Source organism: Oxyura jamaicensis, chromosome 3, assembly GCF_011077185.1.
Source record: "Oxyura jamaicensis isolate SHBP4307 breed ruddy duck chromosome 3, BPBGC_Ojam_1.0, whole genome shotgun sequence".
Lineage (NCBI taxonomy): Eukaryota > Metazoa > Chordata > Aves > Anseriformes > Anatidae > Oxyura > Oxyura jamaicensis.
In genome coordinates this window covers 82,892,541-82,916,707 of record NC_048895.1, presented here as the reverse complement: position 1 = coordinate 82,916,707, position 24,167 = coordinate 82,892,541, and the positions used below count along the sequence as shown (strand labels likewise).

Sequence of the window (24,167 nt, the reverse complement as noted above, 5' to 3'; positions counted from 1 at the left end):
TTCTCACCTGCATGGAGAAGCTGAGCTTGTCTACACGCTTCAAAACTAAAGCTTTCTGTTGTATGTGTATCCAAACATGGTATGTAAAATAAAGTAAAATGTACCGCTAATTCTAGATACTAAAAAAATATTGCAGTAACTGACTGTACTTTGTACTAGCACACCTTTTCAAGATGATGTCAACAACCAAACGTCATCGTGATGCTACTCAACAAAGAAAGGGAGGCAAGAGCTGTGACAGACAGTTTAATAAATGACAAGAAAAAAAGAAAAAAAGAAAAAGCAAGTGATGCAAAGGCAATAACTCACCACCTCTCACAAGCAGGCTGATGCCCAGCTTTTCTCTTAGCAACCACCACCTAGGAAGACACACCTCTCCCCCCTTCTTCCTCTACCCCCATTTTTTACTGCTGTGCATGAAGCGACAGACTTAACCACAAAAGCATAAATGGTCTCTGACCCAAGATTGCTCCATATATGCAAAACTATAACAGGGGTCATGTAAATAGGTTGGAAAAGATTTTAAAGTTGGAGCATTTCAGTGTGATACAAATGTCTTCTGTCTGCAAATTCCTCTGCCATATTCTGGGAAGCTAAAGCTGTCACAGAAATTGAGCTGAACAAACAGTAAACTGATTTAGAAGATATATTTTATTTATAAAATGACTAAACATTGGTGCGTAGACAAAATATCTTGGAGCTGGATAATTGAGTCCCTGAATACAAAGTATTTTTGTTCTTACTTCAATATTGAAAACTAAAATAATAACTGAAAAATGAAATGATATCCAGACTAGGTGCTGAGAGGCCTCAGCTATTTGACCTGGGACACATAAAGCTCAGAGAAGGTGCCCAATACTTTGAAGGGTCACTTCCTACATTAAGGTGATTTCATCATGAAATGGGTAAAGGGTGTGTTCATTTTCTTCAAAATTCAGGAATTTTCAAAGAACTCCTTTAAGAATACTCCCTCCAGAACTGGTTCTCCTGAAATACAACCGTTTTCCAACAAGGTTGCATCTTTTTATTTTGAGGGTTTAAAGATGGGCTTTGAAAAAGCCAGCCCATGTAAACAGGTTCTCATTTTTTCTTTTTGGACACCTTTTTCTATAGATGTTGAAAACAGAATTGTCGCACTAGGTCAGATTCATTATTCCAGTACTTGACTCTGATTTGCCAAACCAGACAACTGGTTGATATTAAAGGAGCACCTCCTCCCAGCTTAAAAGCATTCTGTCTCAAAAAGCAGAAATTCAGGCAAAAATGCCAGGGGGCATCTTTTCTTCTCCTTAGCCCATGCACTAGTACCACTGGACATGGGAAGGGGAAAATTATTCTATTCCATTCATTCAATCTACCCCTTATTCAATCAATTCTAAAACCCAAAATGGTAACGGACTCTGTTCCGTGCAAACACACAGTCACTCCTGTGAAAGGCAGGTAAGTATTTACAGCAGAGAATGACAATTTAGGGAAGCTGTACTGACTTGCTACAAGTATCTTTCGTTTCCAGCAGTTTCTGCAAAGCAGCCCTCAGGTATATAATCTCGTTTGAAGTTGAAGGAATAATTATTCCAAAGAAACATAAAACCTTGACGCTCCAAAATATTATCAGTTTCACAAAATTCTTAAGAGGTGTAGCAATATGAAAATTTCTCTCTCAAGAAAAAAGGTAGACATTAATGTGGAAACAACATACATCATAAACATACAAGTCTGACCAAAAAAAAATCTGATTTTATATTTTGTATTTATGGACCTTTAACTCTACCAGAACAAAGAAAGCAAAGAGCTTCCTTTGGCATCCAAAACATTCAGTATTTTAGGATCTCTCTTTGATACCAGTTTCCTCAGGACATACAGGTCACTACACTGTCCAGTAAAGTTAGTATTAAGTACTTAGACAATTCCCTTTTGGCTATGAATAGATCGTAACAGTGATCCCAGCTGGATGTAACACAAGTCACTCTTGGAATGCCATCTAAGAACATACTGGACGTAAAAGTTAACTCTCTATGTCTTTGGTTTTGAAATTCATTCAGATACAAAGAGTAATAACCCACTCCCCATTTAGCTTTGTATTTCCAGTGGATATTTTTTTTCCTAGAAGTCACACCATCGGACGTTATCTGCACATTTCTGCTGGAAGTGGATTTGAGAACAGTCTTCATCTGAGTTCTTCACATCTTTAAAAAGGCCACCTGTAAAAGGAAGCAAAAACAAAACTGTGTTTAGTCTCAGCGGTGCAGGTAAAACAAAGATGTTTCAATGTATTAATTGAAATCATGTATTATAACAATATTTTCACGTAAAAACACAATAATGCAATAAGACAGAAGATGCTATATTCGTGCTGTTGTTGCATATCTTTCAGATCATGTAAGACTTGGCATTCCTTACTCCTTAGTAGGAAACCTTGACTCCTGAAGCATATTTTTATTTTGGTCTCTTGACTTCTTTTAAAGGCTCAGTGATTTTTTATGCTAAAAATAATGGAATAACAATCAAGAATTGTTATTTCAATTTGCCTTGGAAACACCAATAGTTAACTTTAAAAATCATTCATACTTCTCCATTCTCCTGCCTCTGTTTAGGATGCAACTGGGCAAGTGATAGACCATGAGTGCAGCTGGGGGTTGGATACCTCTGACAGATACGAGAGGGGATAGGGACCTCTGTCAGCAGTTCTTCGTGTGTGTTCTGCTCTGCCTTGCAATAATATGTTGGAAACATTACTGTGTAGACTGTTTATAAGTGTAAGGGTTGTTTGCATGGGAAGAAGATTGTTATACTCATGCATTGGATGACATCGAGTTTGAGGTAGATGCCTTCTTGGAAGCCAAGTATTTATTCTTAAGTTGATGTAAGTTGCAGAGTTTGAGAAACTAAAAAAAATGCAATATACAGAGGGTTTTGTCTCAAGCTGTCATTACCTAGAGGGTGATCTGCTGATGACTGCGTGGCAGTACTAAGGAGGGAGGTCCTGGAAATGAAGGAGGAGAACGAGCCTAGAAGGATGTGATTAGAGGTCCTTTCAGGTTTTTCAGACAATCTTTTATTTATCTATTTATTAATTTATGTGAAGCTTCATATAATTTATGTGAAGCTCCTATATATAGGATCCAAGGAAATGGCTTGAAGCTGCAACAGGTGATTCAGGTTGGATAACAGGAAAAGGTTCTGCACCCAGAGGGTGGTCGGGCACTGGGACAGGCCCCCCAGGGCAGTGGGCATAGCACCAAGCCTGTTGTTCAAGAAGTGTTTGGCCAATGCTCTCAGACACATGGTCTGATTTTTTGGGTGGTGATTTGGGGACCCAGGAGTTGGACTCAATGGTCCTTTTGGGTCCCTTCCAACTCAGGATATTCTATGATTCTATGGTTAGAAAGCAGTGTTACTTTCACACCACTTTTTTGGCTATCATCTCCCAAAAGTTCCCCAAATCACTCTTTTTTGCTCCTGCGCTGCACTGCAATTGTTGCTGAACTAAATCAACCATATAAGTTCTCATAGTTTAAGTAAGAATGACAAAGGCTTTCTGGTCTGTACTCCTCTAAAGGAAACCCAAATACGCATATTTTTCCACTTACGTATCAAAAACTTCTTTCACTCCCAGAATAGCAAAGCACAAGGCTTTTATCTTGTCTAACTTAAAAGGCCATTTGATAGCATTCTGAAATTAGCTTAGATCAAATCTCTGATACACTTCCCGATTTGCCACAAATATTATCTTGTTTGAACAATGTTGCCTGCTAGTCACTTTAAGCAAAATCCCAATTCCACAGTCAATGAAAAAATGCCTTAGATTTTAAAATGGCCAGGACTCAACCCGAAGTTTTTATCTTTATATAGAAAAAAGTCCTACCCCAGGAAGCACTGAGAAGACAAACACTTTCCCTTAATTCAGAAGACAGCAAATGAGGTACCTCCTCTTTTTAGTGCACTAAGTGGGCTCACGTCCAGCTATTTAGAGGGAAGGTGACCTACCAAATCCAAAATGCCTAAGGATTTCTGGTTTCCTCATTCATTTGTTCTTGGTCACAAGCATGCAGCAGTTTCTCCCGCATGGTTTTATTTATGTTTAGCCTTCTTCAGAAGTGTCAGGATACTAACTCAGAAAGTGAAGTTAACTGACAGGAAACACAATCACATGTCAAGATTCTTATCTGCCAAGATTTCTTCAGATATTGAATTGGGAACAAGCATTACACGTTGCTGAACACAAGGACTGAAAGCAAGATGGGCAGATGCCACCATGGAAGGCCAAAAAAAAAAAAAAAAAAAAAAAAAAAAAAAAAAAGACTACCATGTTACACAACAGCCTCCTGAAAATATAATCTGTTTCTTCTACTCCACAAAAAATGCAGAAGAAAAAAGTTGAGACATACAATTCCCCTTTTTTCTTTCCAAGAGCTTTTCAACTGCAGTCACATAAGTGAATATTCAAATTACTCTCAGTTACCACTTGGGATTTTCAGAGCTGACCAACAATTATCAGTCTACCTTATACCGTATCTAAAGAATGTATGAAGCATGATCAACCACGAGGAACTGACAGAATCACAGAACGGCTGAGGTGGGAAGGGACCTGCCGAGCAGGGTCACCTAGAGCACGTTGTGCAGGATGGCATCCAGGTGGGGTTTGGGTATCTCCAGAGGCGACTCCACAGCCTCTCTGGGCAGCCTGTCCCAGTGCTCTCTCACCCTCACAGTACAGCACTGCCCCCGCATATTCAGCTGGAACCTGCTGTGCCTCAGTTTGTGCCCATTGCCTCTACATGGATGACGCCTCCCCTCAGCCTTCTCTTTCCCAGGTTAAACAGGCCCCAGTCTCTCAGCCTGTCCTCCTCCAACAGGTGCTCCAGGCCTCTCATCATCTTCGTAGCCCTCCTCTGGACTCTCTCCAGGAGCTCCGTGTCCCTCTGGTAGTGGGGAGCCCAGCACTGGACACGGGGCTCCAGCTGTGGCCTGAGCAGGGCTGAGCAGAGGGGAAGAAAATGCTGCTAGCAGAGGATGGTTTCGATCCATCGACCTCTGGGTTATGGGCCCAGCACGCTTCCGCTGCGCCACTCTGCTCCTGACTGCAAGCACCAGCACTGACCTAGAAAGCCAGCATGCACCAAACAGAATACTCCAGCCCTGAGGATTTCTTCTTCTTTTGAAAAAACACCTTCCGACATCTATTTTAGGCATGCAGAAAATAAGGGCCATGGCTCTAAACTGGGCAAACAGAAGTAAGCCTTCTCAAATAGCTGACATCCTGGAGGGCAGGAAGCGCACAGCAGGGCTGGAGGAAAACAAAGGCTGCTGGAACACCTACTGCACAGCAACTGCTGGCATGAACGTGCTTACCCCACAGTAAATGCAAAGTAATTCCAGACTTGAGTTAAAGCATGTAACATCACTGAGTGTTTAGAACAGAAGGCAAAACAAAGTAAAAAGGACATTTATTTTGGATCTTATGGCCAAAGGATGTTGAACAGAGGGCTGTATGTCTGCTATAGAGGATGCAAAAAATCAAGCAAGTTTTAAAATATCTAAGAGGTTTGTCAGAAAATTATTCACACACAGGATTCACATATAAATTAACATCACTAAATGCTGTGAAAGGGACATGACAGTAGTAATTCTTGGCTAGAATGGAAAAATCAAGTCATCTCACTTCCTGTACATCTCTTTCTCAACCCCAGCAATAACAGCAGTAATAAAGCTGCAATGTTACTTCACTGAAAGGTTTACGCAGATAAGAAAATCAAGATCCACAAAAGTGTCCATGTTTCCAAATCATTCATTTCTTCCAAACTGGAGCTAAAATTCAGACACAAATTTTCCTATGGATTTTCAGAAATGTCTACGTGAAGCTGGACGGAGGTGGAAGTCAGCCTATTTCCCCCCCAAATCTCCTCACATTGACATATTCCCAGAGCCGCCTCACTCAGTTTAATCAGCATTTTCCAACAGTAAGTCACTCCATCAGAAACATTTCCATCAGCTCAGCCAAGGTGTGTTGTAAAGGCTTGAAACTGCTCATCGTGTAGGGAAATTTATCTACTAAGCCAAAGACTCCCACCCTCAAAGACATAAAACGCAAGGAAAATCAATATGCCCGTCATCTTTCTTGAGATTTAGTCACTCTGATGAATAGAGATAGACAGTAATTAACATCAAATGTAAAATCTTACCTGTGCAGAGGAGTCATAAGTAACACAGGGCAAGGAATGAAATCCCGGCCCCAATTAAGTCAAAGGAAAAACTCACATTGACTTTAACAGAGCCATAATTTTTTCCTTGCATTGCAAGAAAAAAAAAAATAATCAAGAAAATCAATAACCATTACAATACACCAGAAACAAAATTTGAAGCAGCTTTTTCTAGCCCTAGTTTCAAGACTGCAGGCTCCTTTTGTACACGTTTTTGGTGCATCACTAGAATGGATGTATTTATTGAATTTGACTACTTGATATATTTTTTAATGCATGAAATAGGCTTTTTCACTCCTTTGAGAGGACTGATTTGCAACAAAATGTTTTCCTGAACCTCTAAGGCTCCCCTACTGCCCAATAAAATGAAAAATATCAAAAGGAACCATTTGTCAGTGTTTGCATTTATATTTACTATCAATGTGAGTGAAAAAAAACATTAGATCATCCCTAAAATTGACAGAGCCTACAAAAAATGGGTAACACATGGAAAACAGAAGCTGTTTAAAAAACAGCACCAACACAAAGATGTTTGAGAACAAAACCAACTTAAACTAAACAACTTACAAGGTTCCACCTCAACCAAAGCTCAATACGAAGCATGTAAAATATTTCTTTATCACAACTGTTATTCCAGATGCACTTGGATTGCTAACCATCAGGAAACTGTATGTTCTAGATAAGGTGTTCTGGCACTGTTCACTAGCTTCACAATTACAAACCTATGGGTTGGGCAGGTGGGAGCGAGTGGTTCTCCCCCAGTTCTCCAGCTAGTAGGACAGTTTCTCTGCAAGACGGACAACTACTAGCCTCTTCAAGCTCTAGTAACAACTCTCTTAGTGAAGTCCACAAATGCAGTATTTTGTTGCTACTGCTGCACTCCGGAAGGAAAGCAACGTGCCAAACAGCTATCTGATCTACAACCGAGGTGTATCACTAAATGCAGAATAACAGTCAGTTCGCTAATCAGTTCATTCAAGGATTTTTACATTGCTCATAACTCAGCACATCATTCCCTTGTTAAAGTGCTCAAGATAGCTAATATTAAGCCATTGTTAAGACTTGATTTTTGTATTCCAGTACCCTTACTTGTACGGCCAGCAACATTGTTTCTTCATTTTCTCTCTGTTATGTCTTAAGACAATAACCTATCTCAGTGTACCAAGTGCATCTCAGCGCTCCACCTTGTTAGTTCCTACAGTGCCAGAAACTGCTAAGAACTCTGGATAATGAATGAATGTAAACTCCATGTTTTCAACATTTTAAAGAACCATCTATCAAGAGGGAGCAGTACAGCACAACAGACATACAAGTGCTATCTCTCTCAAACTCACTTTTACAGTAAACAATAAAACACAACAACTTTGTTCAAAGCTTTCGGAACCAGGGCAAGTTAAGAAATCCAAGCTGTGATGTTCAGTCCTAGCTGTGCTCTCTTAGCTTTCCCAGGAAAATGTGAAAATGCAAAATGTCAAAGTTAAGCATTCTCTACATGTCATGATAATGAATTTGGGAAAAGCAACTTCACAAAGCGTACTCCGGTCAAACACTGCAACAGGTATAAGCTACCAAAACGGAGGTTGGCAACATATTCTTTCCCCAGTAGGGAGAATGTACTTCTGGGGTCATAGATTTCAGGCTTTCTGCATCCTTCTAATAACACTTTATCTCATGGATTTATTTTTTTTAAATCAAGCTGTACTGCCTGACTTCGCATGATAAAAATCTCACAGGAAACAGTGGGGTGAAGGCACTTGATACTGAATTAGGCATCCAGTCATGGGGTCAAACATTGAGGAGTAACGGGTGAAAGTAAAAAGTAGTAATTTCCGAAAATATTTGAAAAGCTGCAAAGACCCGATGAACTAGGGAGATAAAAGAAGATGGTTCCAGATGGCAGAAGCTGCTGGAAAGAAATCTGCTCTACCCGAAATGGTAACACTGGGCAAACAGGCAAAGCGGATGACTGGTGTAAGAGAAGCAGAAGCAGTACTAAAGGCAGCTAAACAATAATTTTTTAAAGAAATGCAATCTGCAAATCCACTGCATACAATCTGTTTTGTGGAGCTGACAATAGATGGAGGAAATGCAGCAATAGGAGAAAATTATTTTCTCAGCTTAGAAAAGGAAAAGCAGTTCAATTTTTCAGTCAGCTGCAAGAAATAGAAGCCAGATCCTTATTTCATCAAAATGGGAAAACAACAACCCATATCTCACAAGATGTATTTGTATGCTTTCACACAAGTTCAAAACTGTTCTTATGTTTGTATTCCCTTTAAAGGAGACCAAGTGAACTGTGCATAAAGATCCCTAAAAGCTGAAGAGAGTATTATTTCTAATACCTATGTTTCTCCCAATAGTTAAACAAAAGTAGCTAGAAGATATACAACAGAATTTCTCTTCAGTATCAGAGAGGGAATTGTACTTCTGCCTGCTCCTACATAATTATAAAGGAAAATAGTGAGTTGAATGTAGCTTCATGTGCTTCAGTTTCAGCAGCAGATAATGAAGCTGCTACACCTATGAATGCTTCCTGAAATATGATTGCTCTGGGTTTGCTTTTCCATTGCACACTGAAGAATTAAACCCTACCACCAGGCTCAAGTCTGAGGGTTAAAAGTGTAAAAGACACTTTATGTTCATCATTTTCCTTGAACATTAGACCAATTTTATACACTACACGCGTAGTTCACAACACTACATTATGTTTTAGAGGAAGGCAATTTACATGGCAATCTTAAGTGTTACCTATAGCAAGTAGATGATCTGTACATAAACAAATTCCCATGCTTTAGTCCTGTACACGTGCTAGCATGAAATCAAGCATGATTGAATGACTGCACAGGAAACTTTGATTACATGCCAGTGAAGCTACAGCCTACAATTAACATCAAATGCTGTATTCATTACCGCTCTAAACTGACAGGTAATCAGGTAATGCCATGCCATACACATGCACAGGAACTGAACTGAAAATCCTTCCTGAGAAGCAGTGGGCAGCTGCAGGCAGATCCCTGCTCTTAGATTCAGCTATGCTGGTGGAAGAAATTAACTTCACAAGTTCAGTGCTATCCCTCTGCCACCGGTTACTGTTCCTCTTTCCCTGCAAAATGACATGTCAAGCTTTCTACTTAGTGTCTGGTGAAATCAGACTATTAAGCTAAACTCTGGTCCATGCTAACCTGATTGATTCATCCTAGAAACAAGAAAGAGAGGGCCCCCACAAACAATTCTGCTGGCAGATTGCAGGGAAGAGGCTAAGCTCTGGTGGGAACAACAGTGAAAAGCTAAGAATAGCATCTTCTTACACATGTGCCACTGGATTTTGAAGATAACACATGCTCAAAGCCTCAGACCAAAGACTAATTCAAACAGATTTGTACTGCCACAAAACCTAGCTCTAAGTGTTATGGCTTAAGCCTTAATAATTACAGCTAATACAACTGTTTGGGTGGTTGCAGTGCAGTCAAGATGTCCTGTACGTAGAATACACTCCTACCTTGAAAAAAGAATCAGAGAGAGTGAAATAAACACGTCTGTGAGTACAATTGAGCCTACATGTATTATAAAAGCCATGCACTTAACAGCATGCTGGTACTACTACAACAATAGCATGCATAAACATGTAGAGAAGGCCATAATTCTGCCTGATATATTTCTCACTGTTGTAAAACAAAGACAGATCAAGGAGTGGGAGGATTAAAGCATCTGCACTATGTCCAGGTCACAGCTCTATAAACATCTGATGTCTGATAAACTCAGCTCAAAGTTTGGTGTTCCCATACCTGCTAACAAGAGAAAGGAGTCAAAAGAATAGTGCCTTCTGTGAGGTACAACAGTGTTTTTCTGACGGGACAGCTACAGTCCAGTAGCTGTTACCATCACCTTGTGAGCTATTATAGCAAAATAGCATAATATAGCATAATATAGCAGCTATTGGCAATGTCTGATTTTAATAATCACATTGAAACTTAGGAATTCGCCTGCCTGTCCATGCCGCACAGTTTGCATATTGGTGCTCACCTAAATGCTAGGGGCTGCTGATGCACAAATACCTGTTCCAGAAATATGTTTTGGCACCAGTGTGAATGACTGGACACAAAGCAGATGGCACCAGATAAGCAGAGACTTGAAAGAACATTAACTGCTATATTTGCACTCGCCCCCACTGAATCCTCAGACCCATAAAAAAGCAGCTGTCTTTTCCAGACTGAATGCTACCAAGCTGTTACATATTATCCCTACATCTCTGAGGCTGCTCCTGGGAAGGGCAAATGCACTTCTTAGACTCAAATCAGTAAAGAATACGTAGAAGAAGGAGAAGACAACACAGGAGACAGAGATGCCCCTAGCTAAACCCCACTGTAGGGTTTACTTGCCTCAAGGCAGCCCCCTGGTAGCCTGCAAGCTCCCTGGCTGTACTCCATCTGCAAAATTGTCCTCCATTGCAATGATGTTTTATTTTTATTACATTGCAAGCTCTGGAGATGAGAGCTGAACATCACATCACTGCGCGACTGTTTCCCTTATGCCACACAGGTCATGTTAGACTTAGCCACTCTAATATCTGATCCACTGCTAATCAATGGCAGCCACTTACCAGAACCTCCCATAAATAATTGATTCAGGTCCTTTCTCGTAGTGTTTTATATAGTTACCCTTCCTTGACATTTCTGGACTCAGCAAACTGAAGAACCACCAGTCTGTCCTCAGAACAGCTGAACTTCACATGCCTAAGCTGGTAAATCTTAAATGCTTTACTAAGAAAACAATTTCAAACAAAAATATCAACAGAGGGATGTGACTTTCTGCAAAGGTCATTAAAACAGTATTACAGATTGACTGAACAGATACAGTTTGACAAACTGTGTTTCAAATATTTCATCATATAAGAAGCTACAAAATCTAGGGTCAATGTAAAAGCCTTCATGCCTCACTGTTATGCATGAATTCCAGATTACCCTCTGTGGTGGTTTTACTCAGGTGATCTCCACCACAACCACTGTCTCACTCCACCTCCTCAAAGGGCAAGAGGGGGGGGAAATATAATGAGAAGGGCTCAAGGGTTGAGATAAGGACAGGGAGATCACTCAACAGTTACCATCACAGGCAAAACAGAGTCAACATAGGGAGATTAATATATAATTGCCTATCACTAGCAGACTAGATCAGTGAGAAACTAAAAACAAAACAAAACAAAAAATGCCTTCCCCCCCATCCACCCTCTTCCACCTCCTCCACCTGAGCAGCACAGGGGAACGGGAAATGAGGGCTGCGGTCATTCCCTAACGCTTCGTCTCTGCCGCTCCTTCACGGTCACTCCCTGCCCTTGCTCCACGTGGGGTCCCTCCCATGGGATGCCGTCCTTCCCCAGCTGAGCCTGCGCCTGCGGGGGCTGCCCACAGGCAGCAGCTCTTCAAGACCTGCTCCCACACAGCTCCGTACCACGGGGTCCATCCCCCAGCACCAAACTGCTCCAGCACGGGTCCCCTGCAGGTGGCAGCTCCCCCCAGACCCCTGCTCCTGCGTGGGCTCCTCTCCACGGGCTGCAGCTCCGGCCCGGGGCCTGCTCCTGCGGGGGCTCTCCATGGGCCGCAGCCTCCTCCAGGCCACATCCACCTGCTCCTGCGGGGGCTCCTCCAGGGGCTGCAGCGTGGAGATCTGCTCCGTGTGGGACCCATGGGCTGCAGGGGGACAGCCTGCTCCACCAGGGGCCTCTCCACAGGCCGCAGGGGAACTGCTGCTGCCTGCCTGGAGCACCTCCTGCCCTCCTGCTGCACTGGCCTTGGGGTCTGCAGGGCTGCTTTTCTCACATTTCTCACTCCTGTCTCCCAGCTGCTGTTGCACAGCAGATTTTTTCCTTCCTTAAGTTTGCTCTCCCAGAGGTCCACCCAGCGTCACTCCCTGGCTCAGCTCTGGCCAGCAGCAGGTCCCTTTTGGAGCCGGCTGGAGCTGGCTCTGCTCTGACATGGGGCAGCTGCTGGGTGCTTCTCACAGAGGCCACCTCTGCAGCCCCCCACTACCAATAGCCTGACACATAAACCCAATCCACCCTTACAGGCAGCACTGTGCTGCACAGAACTACATGGTGATGGCAATAGTAAAGTCGATGGAAGCAGAGGTTGCAGGATTGTGTTATCCTGACAAGTTAAAACCTTTGGTTTGTGGTGTAAAGGAACATGGGAAGGCAATTTTTGCAATCTGACCCACTGACCCCCATGGGGCTCAGATTTGGGTATGGAGAAGAGGGCATTTTGTGAAGGACTCTTATCTGTTCAGCTTCCCAGGAGTTCAAGCCCGTCCTTTTATATATATATGCAAAGAATTTCTCATTGTAAAAAGAAGCAGTTTGAAGCAGCTGTAAGTCTTACAAGAAACATATTTGTGGTCTGCCGTACACTACAAAGCACAAAGAAACACAGGTGGCAATGAAAGGCTGTGATTCTATGAAAGCTGGGGAAGACAGCCTTCAGTAGACCTATCATCTAAACAGCCAAATTCCCCAGTGCTTCAAGGAGAAGGCTGGGGAAGGGCAATTCCTCTCCTGTACAGCGTGAAAGGCACTGCAGACCTATGTGATTTTGAGTCTTCATTGAAAGAAGAAACTTATTAGGAGAATGTCACACTGAGAAATCACTTTTGTCTTCTGTCCATGCTGGGAAGATAAAATTTAACCAAAACAACCAAGCAGAAAGGGAAATAGATTAATTTCATTCAACTGCTTGTAGAATTAATTGTAACCAAATTAAGGATTTATTTTTAAAATATGATTTCTCAATCTGGTAATGCCCCTTCAGGACTTACTAAATAAGCCCTTTATAAATCAGCACACATTCTTTCTCTTAATCCCTCCTAACAGTATTAATTTCTTATAGGAATGAAGCTAGATTTGAAATGTGCCAGAGATAAAAGAGATAAAGCAAGAGATTCCTGTGAAGTCCTAGGCTGTGCATGTGCTCTGCAGGCTGTCTTTCTGCTAACAGAACAGTTGCATGGTGAAGCTCGCCCAAGCTTTAGAGGGAAATCTATAAGCAGCTACAAAAACAGTAGAAAATAAATTTCTGGATGTTTTAGTTTATATGAAGACAACCAATTTTTTTTTTTTAGATCAAGTAAATATTTTTGTGGAAAAAAAAAAAGATATATAAAAATATATATGCATTTATATAAGTGGAGAATATTATTTAATCTTTTATTTATATGTAGCTATGAGAAGCCCTCAAAATTGATGGCTTTGTCTATTGCCAAGCCTTCTACATTAGCCTACACCACTTTCATTTCTGCTGTGGACATTACTATTTGTGGTACCCAGCATTAATACAGCTGCAGAAACAGCAGTATTATTTACCTTTGTTAGCCTTAAATACAGTTTCTCTACTGCATCAAACCACAGTAGGGGATGGAACTTAGTACTAATATTGCACTGCAATTACTGATCCAAATCTAACTGTGATACAAAACCCATGGAATTTAAGATTCTCTTAGTCAACACCAGATGATGTTTAGTTTTTACTATAGCAATTACCATGCAGAACATCAAGCCTTAGCTAAGTAGGCAATCCAAGCAGCATATTTTTCTGCATCAAGTGGTTATAACTGCTGTAGAGAAGACATTTGTTTAAGTACGTGCATGTATGGGCAGTTGGGAGACACGGGATAACCTAAAACAAACAAGGCACTGCAAGCTGCTGCGTAAATTTACAGCATGCTAGTTACACCCTAAAGCTAGACACATGAAGAGATTAATCCTTGGCAAACTAAACTGGCGCGTATGATGCAGCTCTTAAAAACTTTCTAGCTTCGCAAAATGGTGTTGAAGAAGGTGGCCTAGGAGGAGGTCATGTCTGCCACCCTTTCCAAGACCTGCGCTCTAACGCACAACCAGTCATTTCACACTTTCAAACACACAGCCTGCTGCCACAGCACAATTTGCTTCAGGTCGATTTACTGAAAGTCATTTCAATCTAAGGCTCTTTTGTGCTTTTGCCCTTCTCCGGCAAACACAAAGATTTCTTCGCACTCTTGAGAATCTGTTTCAACTGGCCAGTATCACTCATAGCAAAGCATAGCTTTATCTTCCCCAGAAAGGGAAGGGAGAGGCACACTATTTCTACTGCAGTATCCAGCAACTGCAGCTCTTACAGTATTTAAGCAATGAGGAAAAAAATGAAAAAGCCCTGAACAAGGCACTAGGGAATAGTATGTCATCTTTTGAAAGAAATGACTAGACAGATACGCGGATTTATTTTCATTACCTAGAACCAACTATGTTGTACCTAATTCCAAGTGGACTAACTAGGACCACCTAAGTGGCAACACAATCTCTGCGTTATCAACAAGAAGATAGTATTATTCATGGTAGATATTCCATTGTTTTCTTGGTTAATATGTTAACATTATAACAATAGAATCATTTAGGTTGGCAAAGACCCTTAAGATCATCAAGTCCAACCATCAACCTAACACTATCAAGTTTACCACTAGCCATGCCCCTAAGCACCATCTCCACGAATCTCTTACATACTTCCAGGGATGGTGACTCCACCATTTCCCTGGGGAATATTAACCATATTACTGACATTATGTTAATGTTTTAAATCTGTTAATATTATTTTTTCTTGGAAGGTTTCATTTGAAATACAACTTATAAAACATAACCCTATACTAGTGGTCTGCAAGCTGTAAAAAGGTCTAAGCATCCTTAGTCACAATGATTTAAAACATGGTATTGTGACTTCCTCGTCTAAAAAACACGATGCATACCCTAATGGTCTGCACAACAGCCGCAGAACCCTTACATCTTAACCCCAGTATGATCAGATCCCCTCTCTCAAAAGTGAGCTGACAGGGTATGAAGCATGTCAGCTGTGAGATCAGAGTTCAGCACACTGTGCATTTATTCCTTCAAGAAGATGAAGAAGATGCTGGTTTACACAGACGTCCTGGCCATTCGCATGGCTGTTGCTCTGAACTAGATGCCATTTGATGGTATCCTCTGCACGTAATTGATGAAGTGTCCTATCTCAACCAAATACCCTGTTTACCGTATTCCAATCCTATTACGCCTTTAAGAGAGGAAAGTGCTCACAAATGTGAAAGAGAAGCATTGGTTTTAGTTCTTTACCACGTAATAGTAAGTGTGGCTGGACTCTCAGTTGGCATTTGTCGCCTTTCTTCCTCTCCTTGTCCTGTCCCCTTTAGCCATGAAGTACTATGGAACATACTAAAACAGGACAGTGACTTACGCATTCTGCATTCTCCAAACCAGAGGAAAAAAAAATAGTCTTCTTTTTCCAGCTCAAATTCTTCCTTTACCATAAACCAACATTTCTTTTATTAATCCCTGATATTGAACTACATTAACTCAGATATTCTGTCCTCACAATCTTCCTATTTCTAACCACTACCCCCAACATTTTCCTCCTCACACAAATCAATTCTTCTACCCTAAACCCACACAAAACTCTTTTTATCAGTATTTACCTCCAACCTGTGCTATGGCTCAAATACCACACTAGGAGACAAGTGCCCATGCAGTCTTGATCATATTGTTTCCCTAGGAAAAGGGAGATTACAAGAAAACCCACAATTATTTGCATCTCAGTACCAGCAGCAGGTGACATTCACAAGCCAGAATCCCCCTCAGGTCCTGGCTGGAGATGCCTTTTTCTTGCTTCTGTTTCCTGTCTCTGTTCTTGCCTTTTTTCCTGAGCAGAACAAAAATAGCTGGCTAAGATTATTTGGATTTTAGAAGTAACATGGTAAAAAGGTAAAGAGAATAAGGAGGTTGACTGGAAGCATAGCAACAAAGGAGAGAGCTGGATATCTTGCTAAACATCAAAATGTAGACAAGTATTTACACTAAATAAAACGTGTAAATGGCGTGGTGCATAATCAAGACTATCATACAGGTTTCAACTTAATGATTTCGGTTTCCTCCTTCCTACAGCTCTCAGTGTAATGGCAATACAGTCAGGTGCAGGATAGAGCACAGACATGACACCAGAGTTATTAGTGCTGTATGTCCATGTATTTTTCAATTTTAATTTAATGAAAATCTTTTCTTCCCTCTTTATCCCAACTCAGCTACTTCCTAAGACAACCTTCCCATGCCTTACACCAACACGCAACAGAAATCCCAACAGACAGGTAAAACTCAGGTAAAAACAGGTAAAGACAGATAAACTATGGGGTAGCACCGGAGGTTACCTGTTCCATCTTCAAACTGTCAGGAAAAGGTCTATTGAAAACTATTATGGCAAAGTACTTTAAAAGAAAAGAGGCAACAAAGAAACAAAGCCAACCACTTCTGCTTAATATTCCACCTGCTGATAGCCTGGTGAGAGAAGCTCCAGTTTATTTCTGCTTTAGTCTCTAAACTGTTTCATTTATATCCCGAAAGAAAATGTGCCAAAGCCTGAAAGCTAAGTAACGGTCTATTATCTTCATCTCCTGCAATGTTTTAGACTTAGTGATGCCAACAAAACCAGCACACAGACATAACAGAGTTTTAAGAGTCTCCCTTAGCAAAGGCTATGTGAGCAGGGTGGGCTGTGACACAATGGTGAAACCTTATCCCATGCATGGCACTGCTACAGTGCACGGCATTGCCATCTCCTGTGAACATCCATTTCTTAACATACCAAACCCAGACGTTACTTAAAATACCATTTGAAACACCAAGAAAGGTGCAGGGAGGGGGCAGAGGAGTCATGATACAGAATGGAGGTGTTACAGATGCTTTTAATGAGAGATGTTTATGTGCTCACATTTACATGGAATGAACAGTAAACCTATCACAACCCACAAAAACGACGTAGAGGAGGTTAAAGGAGAATGCGACACTTTTGAGTAAAACTTTGAAACTGGATTGTTTGAACAGGTGTCTTCACTGAGTTATTTTTTGAAAACCTTCCAGAAAAAAAAAGCAAGTTTCAAAAATTAGCTGCTTAAATTCTCTCTACTTCCTGGCAGTTAAAGCTGGAATGAGAATAAATACTTCCCTGCATGAGGTATGAGGATTAATTAGTTTGTGCATATAAAGGTGTATATAAGTATCAACTACTATTTTATTTTTAACACCTTATTGGGACTACTGCATTCTTACCTCTGAGTTCAAATTTTGGCAAGAGATTAGGATGGAGTTAAAATGGTAACAGGTGTTTGGAAGATGATATGGCAGCAATAAAAACGCTAACAATGAAGGGAAGAATAATTTAAATGTGGCATTCATTGCTATCATGTGAAATACAGAGAGGCCGAAACACAAAGTTAAAATAACTATGGGATATCTAGGAAAACATCTGTACCAGATTCTTTCCTATGCTGGCTTTTGGTCTCTCTGGTCATCCTTTTCCTGCAGAATCTCATGACGCCTGTTAAAAGACTAGACAATCAATAAACAACAATTTTACTGTTTAATGCTGGTTGGGTAATAAACATTTTCAAAGCCTCAAAATGATTTAGGAGTTTAAGACCACTATCAGTGAGATCTGAACTCCTAAATTATATCAGGCATTTTTACAGTGAGGATCTCTGGCCCCAGATATCCCTACAGTCATTAGTAGGTCAAAATGATTTCTCTTTCCAGGGATCAAGCACATTCTTTTGCCAGCTGCAGTCAGAAGAAAAGCCGAAACGAACAATTTAGACAATCAAACTCATGAAAACAGATGTTTTTGCAGGGGAAAAAAATTACTGACCTCCCTTGAAGTTTTATAATGAAATACAATATTCACCATCGTTAGAGTATCTTTCCCTCAACAATAAGCAAGATAATTAAAGATAAAAGCTTTCAAGTGTTTCTTTGTTTTGTTTTGCTTTAAAGCAGACTATGGTTAAACCCAAATCCTGCTAGTTACGCACGCTGGCATTAAGAGGTACTAATAACTTCATACAACCATAAAGGCAGATAAACAATGACGTTGGAAAGCAAAAGATTTGTGGGAAAGGTGTTGCAAAATGTATGGAATTTAGTATTACTTTGTTTATTGCTATTCTCCATGACAGCTTCTTAGAAGTCTAGGATATTATGTAGAAAATACATTTTAACTAAGGAAATACAGGCAAGTCTGTCTGTCTGCTGCAAAGGTTCTCAGCTATAGGAACTCACAGCACTGTTGACTCTACGAGTCAGAGCTTAGAATGAGAATATCAAAAGAATTAAAATGGTTGTCTAGACTGTATTAGTCCCTTATGTCTTTCAACATTAAAAAGCTTTCCTGTTGCCTATGGAACTACTGACTGAAAAACGTAGTAACCTAATTTGTGGATGCTACATGTTTATGTTTCTGGTATTAAATGATGTTTGCATTTTAATAAGGTTTAATACAATTACCTATGACTTCAGTATGTTTAAGGTGCGTCCCTTCTATGTATTTCTTGTATACCATGAGAGAACCAGCCTATCAATTAGCAAGACATTAAGGACAGTTTTTAAATGACAGACAACAAAGGATTCTTCAAAAAGAATACTGAAGAATACAATTCTGACCCAACACAAAATCACACCTCCTTTGGATTCCAACAACCTTATCAACAATAACGGCATCATTCAGATGCTGAACTTGGCCCTGTATCATTGGCTCTGCATATACTTTTGAACAACTCTGAACAGCTCCACTTAACTCAGTTGTCCAAGGGAAGCAATTAGTCATGTGGTGAAGTGCTTATAGAGCTCAAAATTAGATTCACAAAAGGCTTATGGATCACTGTCCCTGATAGGCAACACGTAACTCTGAATACTTACACGCCAATGAGACAGAATTGGAGAATTTTGATGAATGATCAGTTAATGATTATTTCTGAAACCACTGGATGAAAATGAATTGGTCTTCCAAAATGAAGAGCTGTGCAAGGAACCTAAGAGATTTTAAGACAGGGCTTGACTAACTGATGATACATGACAAGTTATCTGCAATAGCAGAGGACTACACTTGCTAACACACAAGAGTTCCACGCGGTCCTTACCACAAACCACACCAACTACTGCAAGCCTGTGGAGTAAAACAGATCACAAAAGCAAGGACAAAGATGGTCTTTTCATCAGATTCCCATGTCATCCTGTTATCACAGCACTAACAGTGGGAAATGAAATGCTAATGCTCTCCAAGCAGACTTAAGATGAACCCTGCTCTCTTGCACAGAGACAGTAACCTCCACCGTAGGGGCAGGAGTGACTTTCTGGGTCAATGATCTTTTATACCCTAGCATTAAGGCAGAAGATTTTGAGTCTCAAAACCCTGATGTCCTTCCTTCTCAGTATACCACCATTATCAAAAACACACACACACACACAGGCATTTGATAATTCAAAAACAAACCTTTCATTCCAAGCATAGCCTTTTTCCTCACCAAAAGAAGTGCCAAAGATTACACAAAGGCCCTGGGGTCTTCACTAATTTATTGCCATACAATTGCAATTTATGCAATGAGCAAACACTCTTGTAAACTTCCTCTCCCCTGCTGCGTTGACCCAGCTGTTTGGACAGCTGTGCAGTCACTGGATAATGCAGAAGGAGCAGAGGGAAAAGACAAGATGACATGGAAGAGAGGCCAAGAGAGGTGGAAGGGCTACCTTAAACCAGATCAAATAGTTTGCTGCTGAGTATAAAACTACTTCCAGTGGTAACACAGCAACTGGAGCTAATGCACATGTCATTAAAATACTCAAAATAAAGCTATAGGCAATGTCATGTGAATGAACACTGAATGGACGTGGTATTAAAATATCTGGAAATACATCCTAAAGCACACGTACTGTAGACAGCTTTTATCGTCATTCAACTTTATCCAAGTAAGTCCCATAAGCAATAAAGAAGGCAGCTTTCTCTAGTATAGCACATTCTGCTACTTGTCAAAGTTATTTTCATGTTTGATTCATTATGTAAAATGTAGGTAAATGATCCTGTTCGTCTTCCCTGATCTCCAGGAGATGCTGACTAGAAAACCCAAGCTTTTGCTCTCTCCAAATCTCTCTGCTATTTCTTCTAAATGGTGATGAGTTCATACCCTTCAGGAGGTACAATGCAAAAAGAAAAGAAGCAAATAAAAAAAAAAAATCAGCTATTTACATATAATCAAAGGCAACAAATTCATCCCAAAGAAAACCCTCAGAGTTGGATTTCTGAAGTTAAGCACAAGTTTATCTGTACCACTGCTCACCCTCTCTTCCTTTATTACTCTTACTTATCTACTTCATTTGTAAAAGAAATGCAGCAGCTCTTAAACATATGGCTGTGCGTCCGTCATGTACCACAACAGGTATTTGCATAGTGATGGAACCAAAGGCCTCAACAAGAATGAAATTACAGTCACTAATAGCCACTTCCCTTCACAGACAATTTACACTGCTCACAAACAAACCACTCCTCAGGTAGTCATCTTTTACAGCCTCTTTCCTTTCCACTTGCGCAATGCTTTGATTAAAATTTGAAAATCATCTCCTCGGATCATGCACCGTGCTTTTAATTTTTGAGCCAAGTGCTATGCACAGCTTTTGTCTGTAACAGATTGCCCAAGGACACATAGAACGAGCCATGGGAAGAGTCAGGATTTCCTGCCTCTTAATCCTACTACAGACTAGCTCTCTCACATTACTAATTTTAGGGGGTCAGCAGGTGGGGGGAAGAGGAGAGAAAGACAGGAAAAGAGACGAAGAGAGTTTTTGTTGTTGTTGTTTTGTCTTACATAAGTAAAAAGTCGGTAGCAGCAACAGCATGTGCTCATTCCAGAACGGTGAAAAAATCCAGGGTCCATGAACATACGAGTGGTTGACATGAGTCAACTGTCTCATGGCTCACTTGAACACAAAACTGTTCTGTGTGTTACACTAGTCTATTTAATGAAGGAAGCTCAAGACCACCTATAATTAGCACGAGATGAGGAACATTCAAGAGACAAATACAGATCGTGCAGAGGTGATGCATCAGCAGCCTTCAAATAATTAATACCCATCCTGATAATGCCACCTACTCCAAAAGGCCGTGCAACAGTTCACAAAACCCGTAACGTCACGAAGGAACAGGAAGATCATTTTTCATCCCCACAAAAGTAGGTCACCTATCACAGTCTGAAAAAGAATCCAAGCAAAAAAACAAATGGATTTTGAGACAAGTTGTACTCATTTATCATAGCAAAGCACAGCTCACAAGGGGGCTTTGGCAGCCCTCTGGCCAACTGGCTGAAATGAGACCGATTTCAAAATAAAAAAGATGTTAAAACAGTTGTGCCAGTAGAAGACGTAACTGCAAACATGCATGTATGGGATATTTAGAGGCCGCTTTACTTGCTGGGATGAGATGACAAGATTACAGAGAGATTACTGCCTAAGCATACAGGTAACTCAAAATTCATGCATTTTATTACTACCTGTATTTATAGCAACACCAAGAAGTCTTGTATTCATGCACGCCCCAGCTAACCCATAATGAAGAGATCTAGAGCAACATCCAACAGGTACAGCCAACCCTACATTGTGGGAATGGAGATGGAGTCTTTGGGTCCGGGGGATCTCATCAGTGTCTATACAAACCTGACGTGGGGAACAAAGAAGAGAGACCCAGGCTCTTCCCAGTAGCGTCCACTGGCAGGACAAGAGGGAATGAGCACTAATTTAAACAAATAAAATTCCTTCCAAATATCATAAACACTTTTTTACTGTGAGGATGGTTGGACACTGGCAAAAGTTGCCAAATAAAGTTATGGAGTCTCCATCCTCAGAGATATTTAAAACCTGACTGTCCTGGTGAACCTGTGCTAGCTGAGCCTACTTTAGCCACTTTCTGTGTCTCTTTAAACATATTTTTGTTGCATACATTTTTAAAGTGAACAAGCTCATTTAAAAAGATTGGTCACTACGGCATCCTTCAAGGCAAAGCTTTCCAATGGTTTTGTAAAATCTCAAAAACAGATTTTTTTCTGCTCTCAGTCCATGCACATTTGGGGTGATTTAGATGAACTGCAAATTCTACTTTCCCTCATCAGCCATTCTCCATAGGATTCCCTTTATACATCAGCTTCTTTCAATCACTTGTAAGATACTTCAGTCAAACAGATAGGGAACACCTCTGAGTTACACATAATCTTATAGCTTTGGTCGACTCCTCCCCCTGCCCCCTTCATACCTTCTTTTATTTACGTTACAGTATAGTCTGTCCTTCAACTCACAGTTCCATGCAATCCATATTATTCTCTTCAAGCTTTTTTTTCCCTCTCTTTTTCTTTGGCTTTTTTTCACCAACTGAATTCTTTCCAATTATACTTCATTATTATGAGACCTTTTCCTGTACTGATAAAAATCTTATTATTCAAAAAAAACGCTAGCATGATTTCTTTAACAGTGAGATTTTCACGTTCCTTTTCTTCTTTTTAGAAAACGCTAATGACCTTCAAGGATAATCAGTTTTCCAGCTTCTTTCTTTCTATTCTTATTCTTATTTTCTAATCCAATTTTACTATCAAGGACAAGTATATATGAACAAATTATACATTGGAGTCATAGCTCCCTTGAGGTTTCATTCTGGATTATTGAAGTACAATTATTATAACACATTGGTCTGCTCTAAGACTTCTAAAATACTGTTTAAAGCTCCTTCCTTACAGCAAAGCCACTAAAAAATGCTATTAAAACCTAATTCATCTGCATTGTAAAAATGAACAAGTTTAGCACTTCACAAAACTCAGTGAATGAAAACCAGCATAAGTTAGTAGAAATGTAGACAGATGATAATTAAGAATATAGGTAGGAAGGGGAAGGATCCCAAAACGGATGGGATCCGAAGCTGACAATCATAACATGATTTTAAAATAACCTGCAGTTGCTCAAAATTAAAGGTTGGACTAGATGATCTTAGAGGTCTTTTCCAACCTGAATGATTCTGTATGAAAATTCTCTCAGTTTCATAAACCAAGAACTAGCAAAGAATGAAACCTCACATTTCTACGTGGAAAACTTCAACTCAATTGTACTGCACTGGGGAGAGGAACAGAAGAAAGGTTTGCCTTAGACACTCTCCTCGACTTCTCACACTAAAAGCCTTATCACTTTACTGATAATTTGAACAAATACTTTTATTTATTTTGATCATTTGCCACATTTCACCTATTTCTACCTTGAATTTAAACACTTTATACAAATTTTACTACACTGCATAAACAAATAAACTCAAAAAATACTAACTATATACTGAATCCCCAGACCCTTATATTCCTTAGTAAGCCAAATTGTGCAATGCGACTGATCCTACCGACCTTTAATTATTCAAAATAATTCATTTTCCTACAACTGACTTTTTAAAATAGGCTTTCTAATCTTTCAAATCTCAGAAATCATTCCAAATACTTTTTTTTTTTTCATGTTACATATATTTTACATATAGTCATAGATACAAATTCACTGTGTGTGACACAAAGTCCAGGTAATGAAAAAATACTTTGCACTTTTCCCTGTGTTCTATTTCCCTGACTGAACTTCTCTCCCCAGCCATTACACACAAACAAAGCTTGTTGAGAAGACAGACAGATCAAAAGACAGGAGAGAAAAGCACAGACCTTGAACACCAGGAGTGAAATTAAATTAGGTAACTGCTCAGAGCATGAAGTGTTAATGAAATAGCACTGGAGAATTTTCTCCTTATGAGGAACATTTATTCAATGTTCATTAAATTCTTTTATTCAAAATCTATACTTACCCAAGCATAAAAATATTACATCATATCAATAACTGAAGAGTGTAAGCACCACTGCACTAAAAGCATCTTTTTTCCCATCTAGTGGAGTGAAGCCTTTAAATCATTGATATTGTCTGAAGTGTTCAAAGAAATGACGGGGACACAAGAACAACAACAACCCAAGCAAACAGAAAAACACCAGAGACACCTCTGCATGAACCAGAAACCACAGTTATTAATTCATTTGTCTAATGAATATCTATCAGAGACTAGCTCCAAGCATTTTCTTACAAAGTTC

At 40.1% G+C, this 24,167-nt stretch overlaps 1 protein-coding gene and 1 non-coding gene across 5 annotated transcripts in view; both read right to left on the bottom strand.

Moving 5' to 3' along the window:
* Positions 1–233: 233 nt before the first annotated feature.
* The window catches only part of UBE3D (ubiquitin protein ligase E3D), an 83,983-nt gene continuing 60,049 nt past the window's right edge, over positions 234–24,167 (bottom strand). For 2 of the 4 annotated variants that reach the window (XM_035322470.1, XM_035322473.1), the window contains one exon: positions 234–2,201. In XM_035322470.1, the coding sequence (XP_035178361.1) occupies positions 2,181–2,201 (21 nt within the window). In that variant the 3' untranslated portion in view covers positions 234–2,180. Of the gene's footprint in view, positions 2,202–12,774; positions 12,856–16,895; positions 17,112–24,167 lie in introns of those variants that run through there. The other 2 variants (XM_035322467.1, XM_035322472.1) reach the window with 2 other exon arrangements.
* On the bottom strand, positions 5,005–5,076 carry TRNAM-CAU. The gene has a single exon. It is a non-coding gene; the product is annotated as a tRNA-Met (tRNA).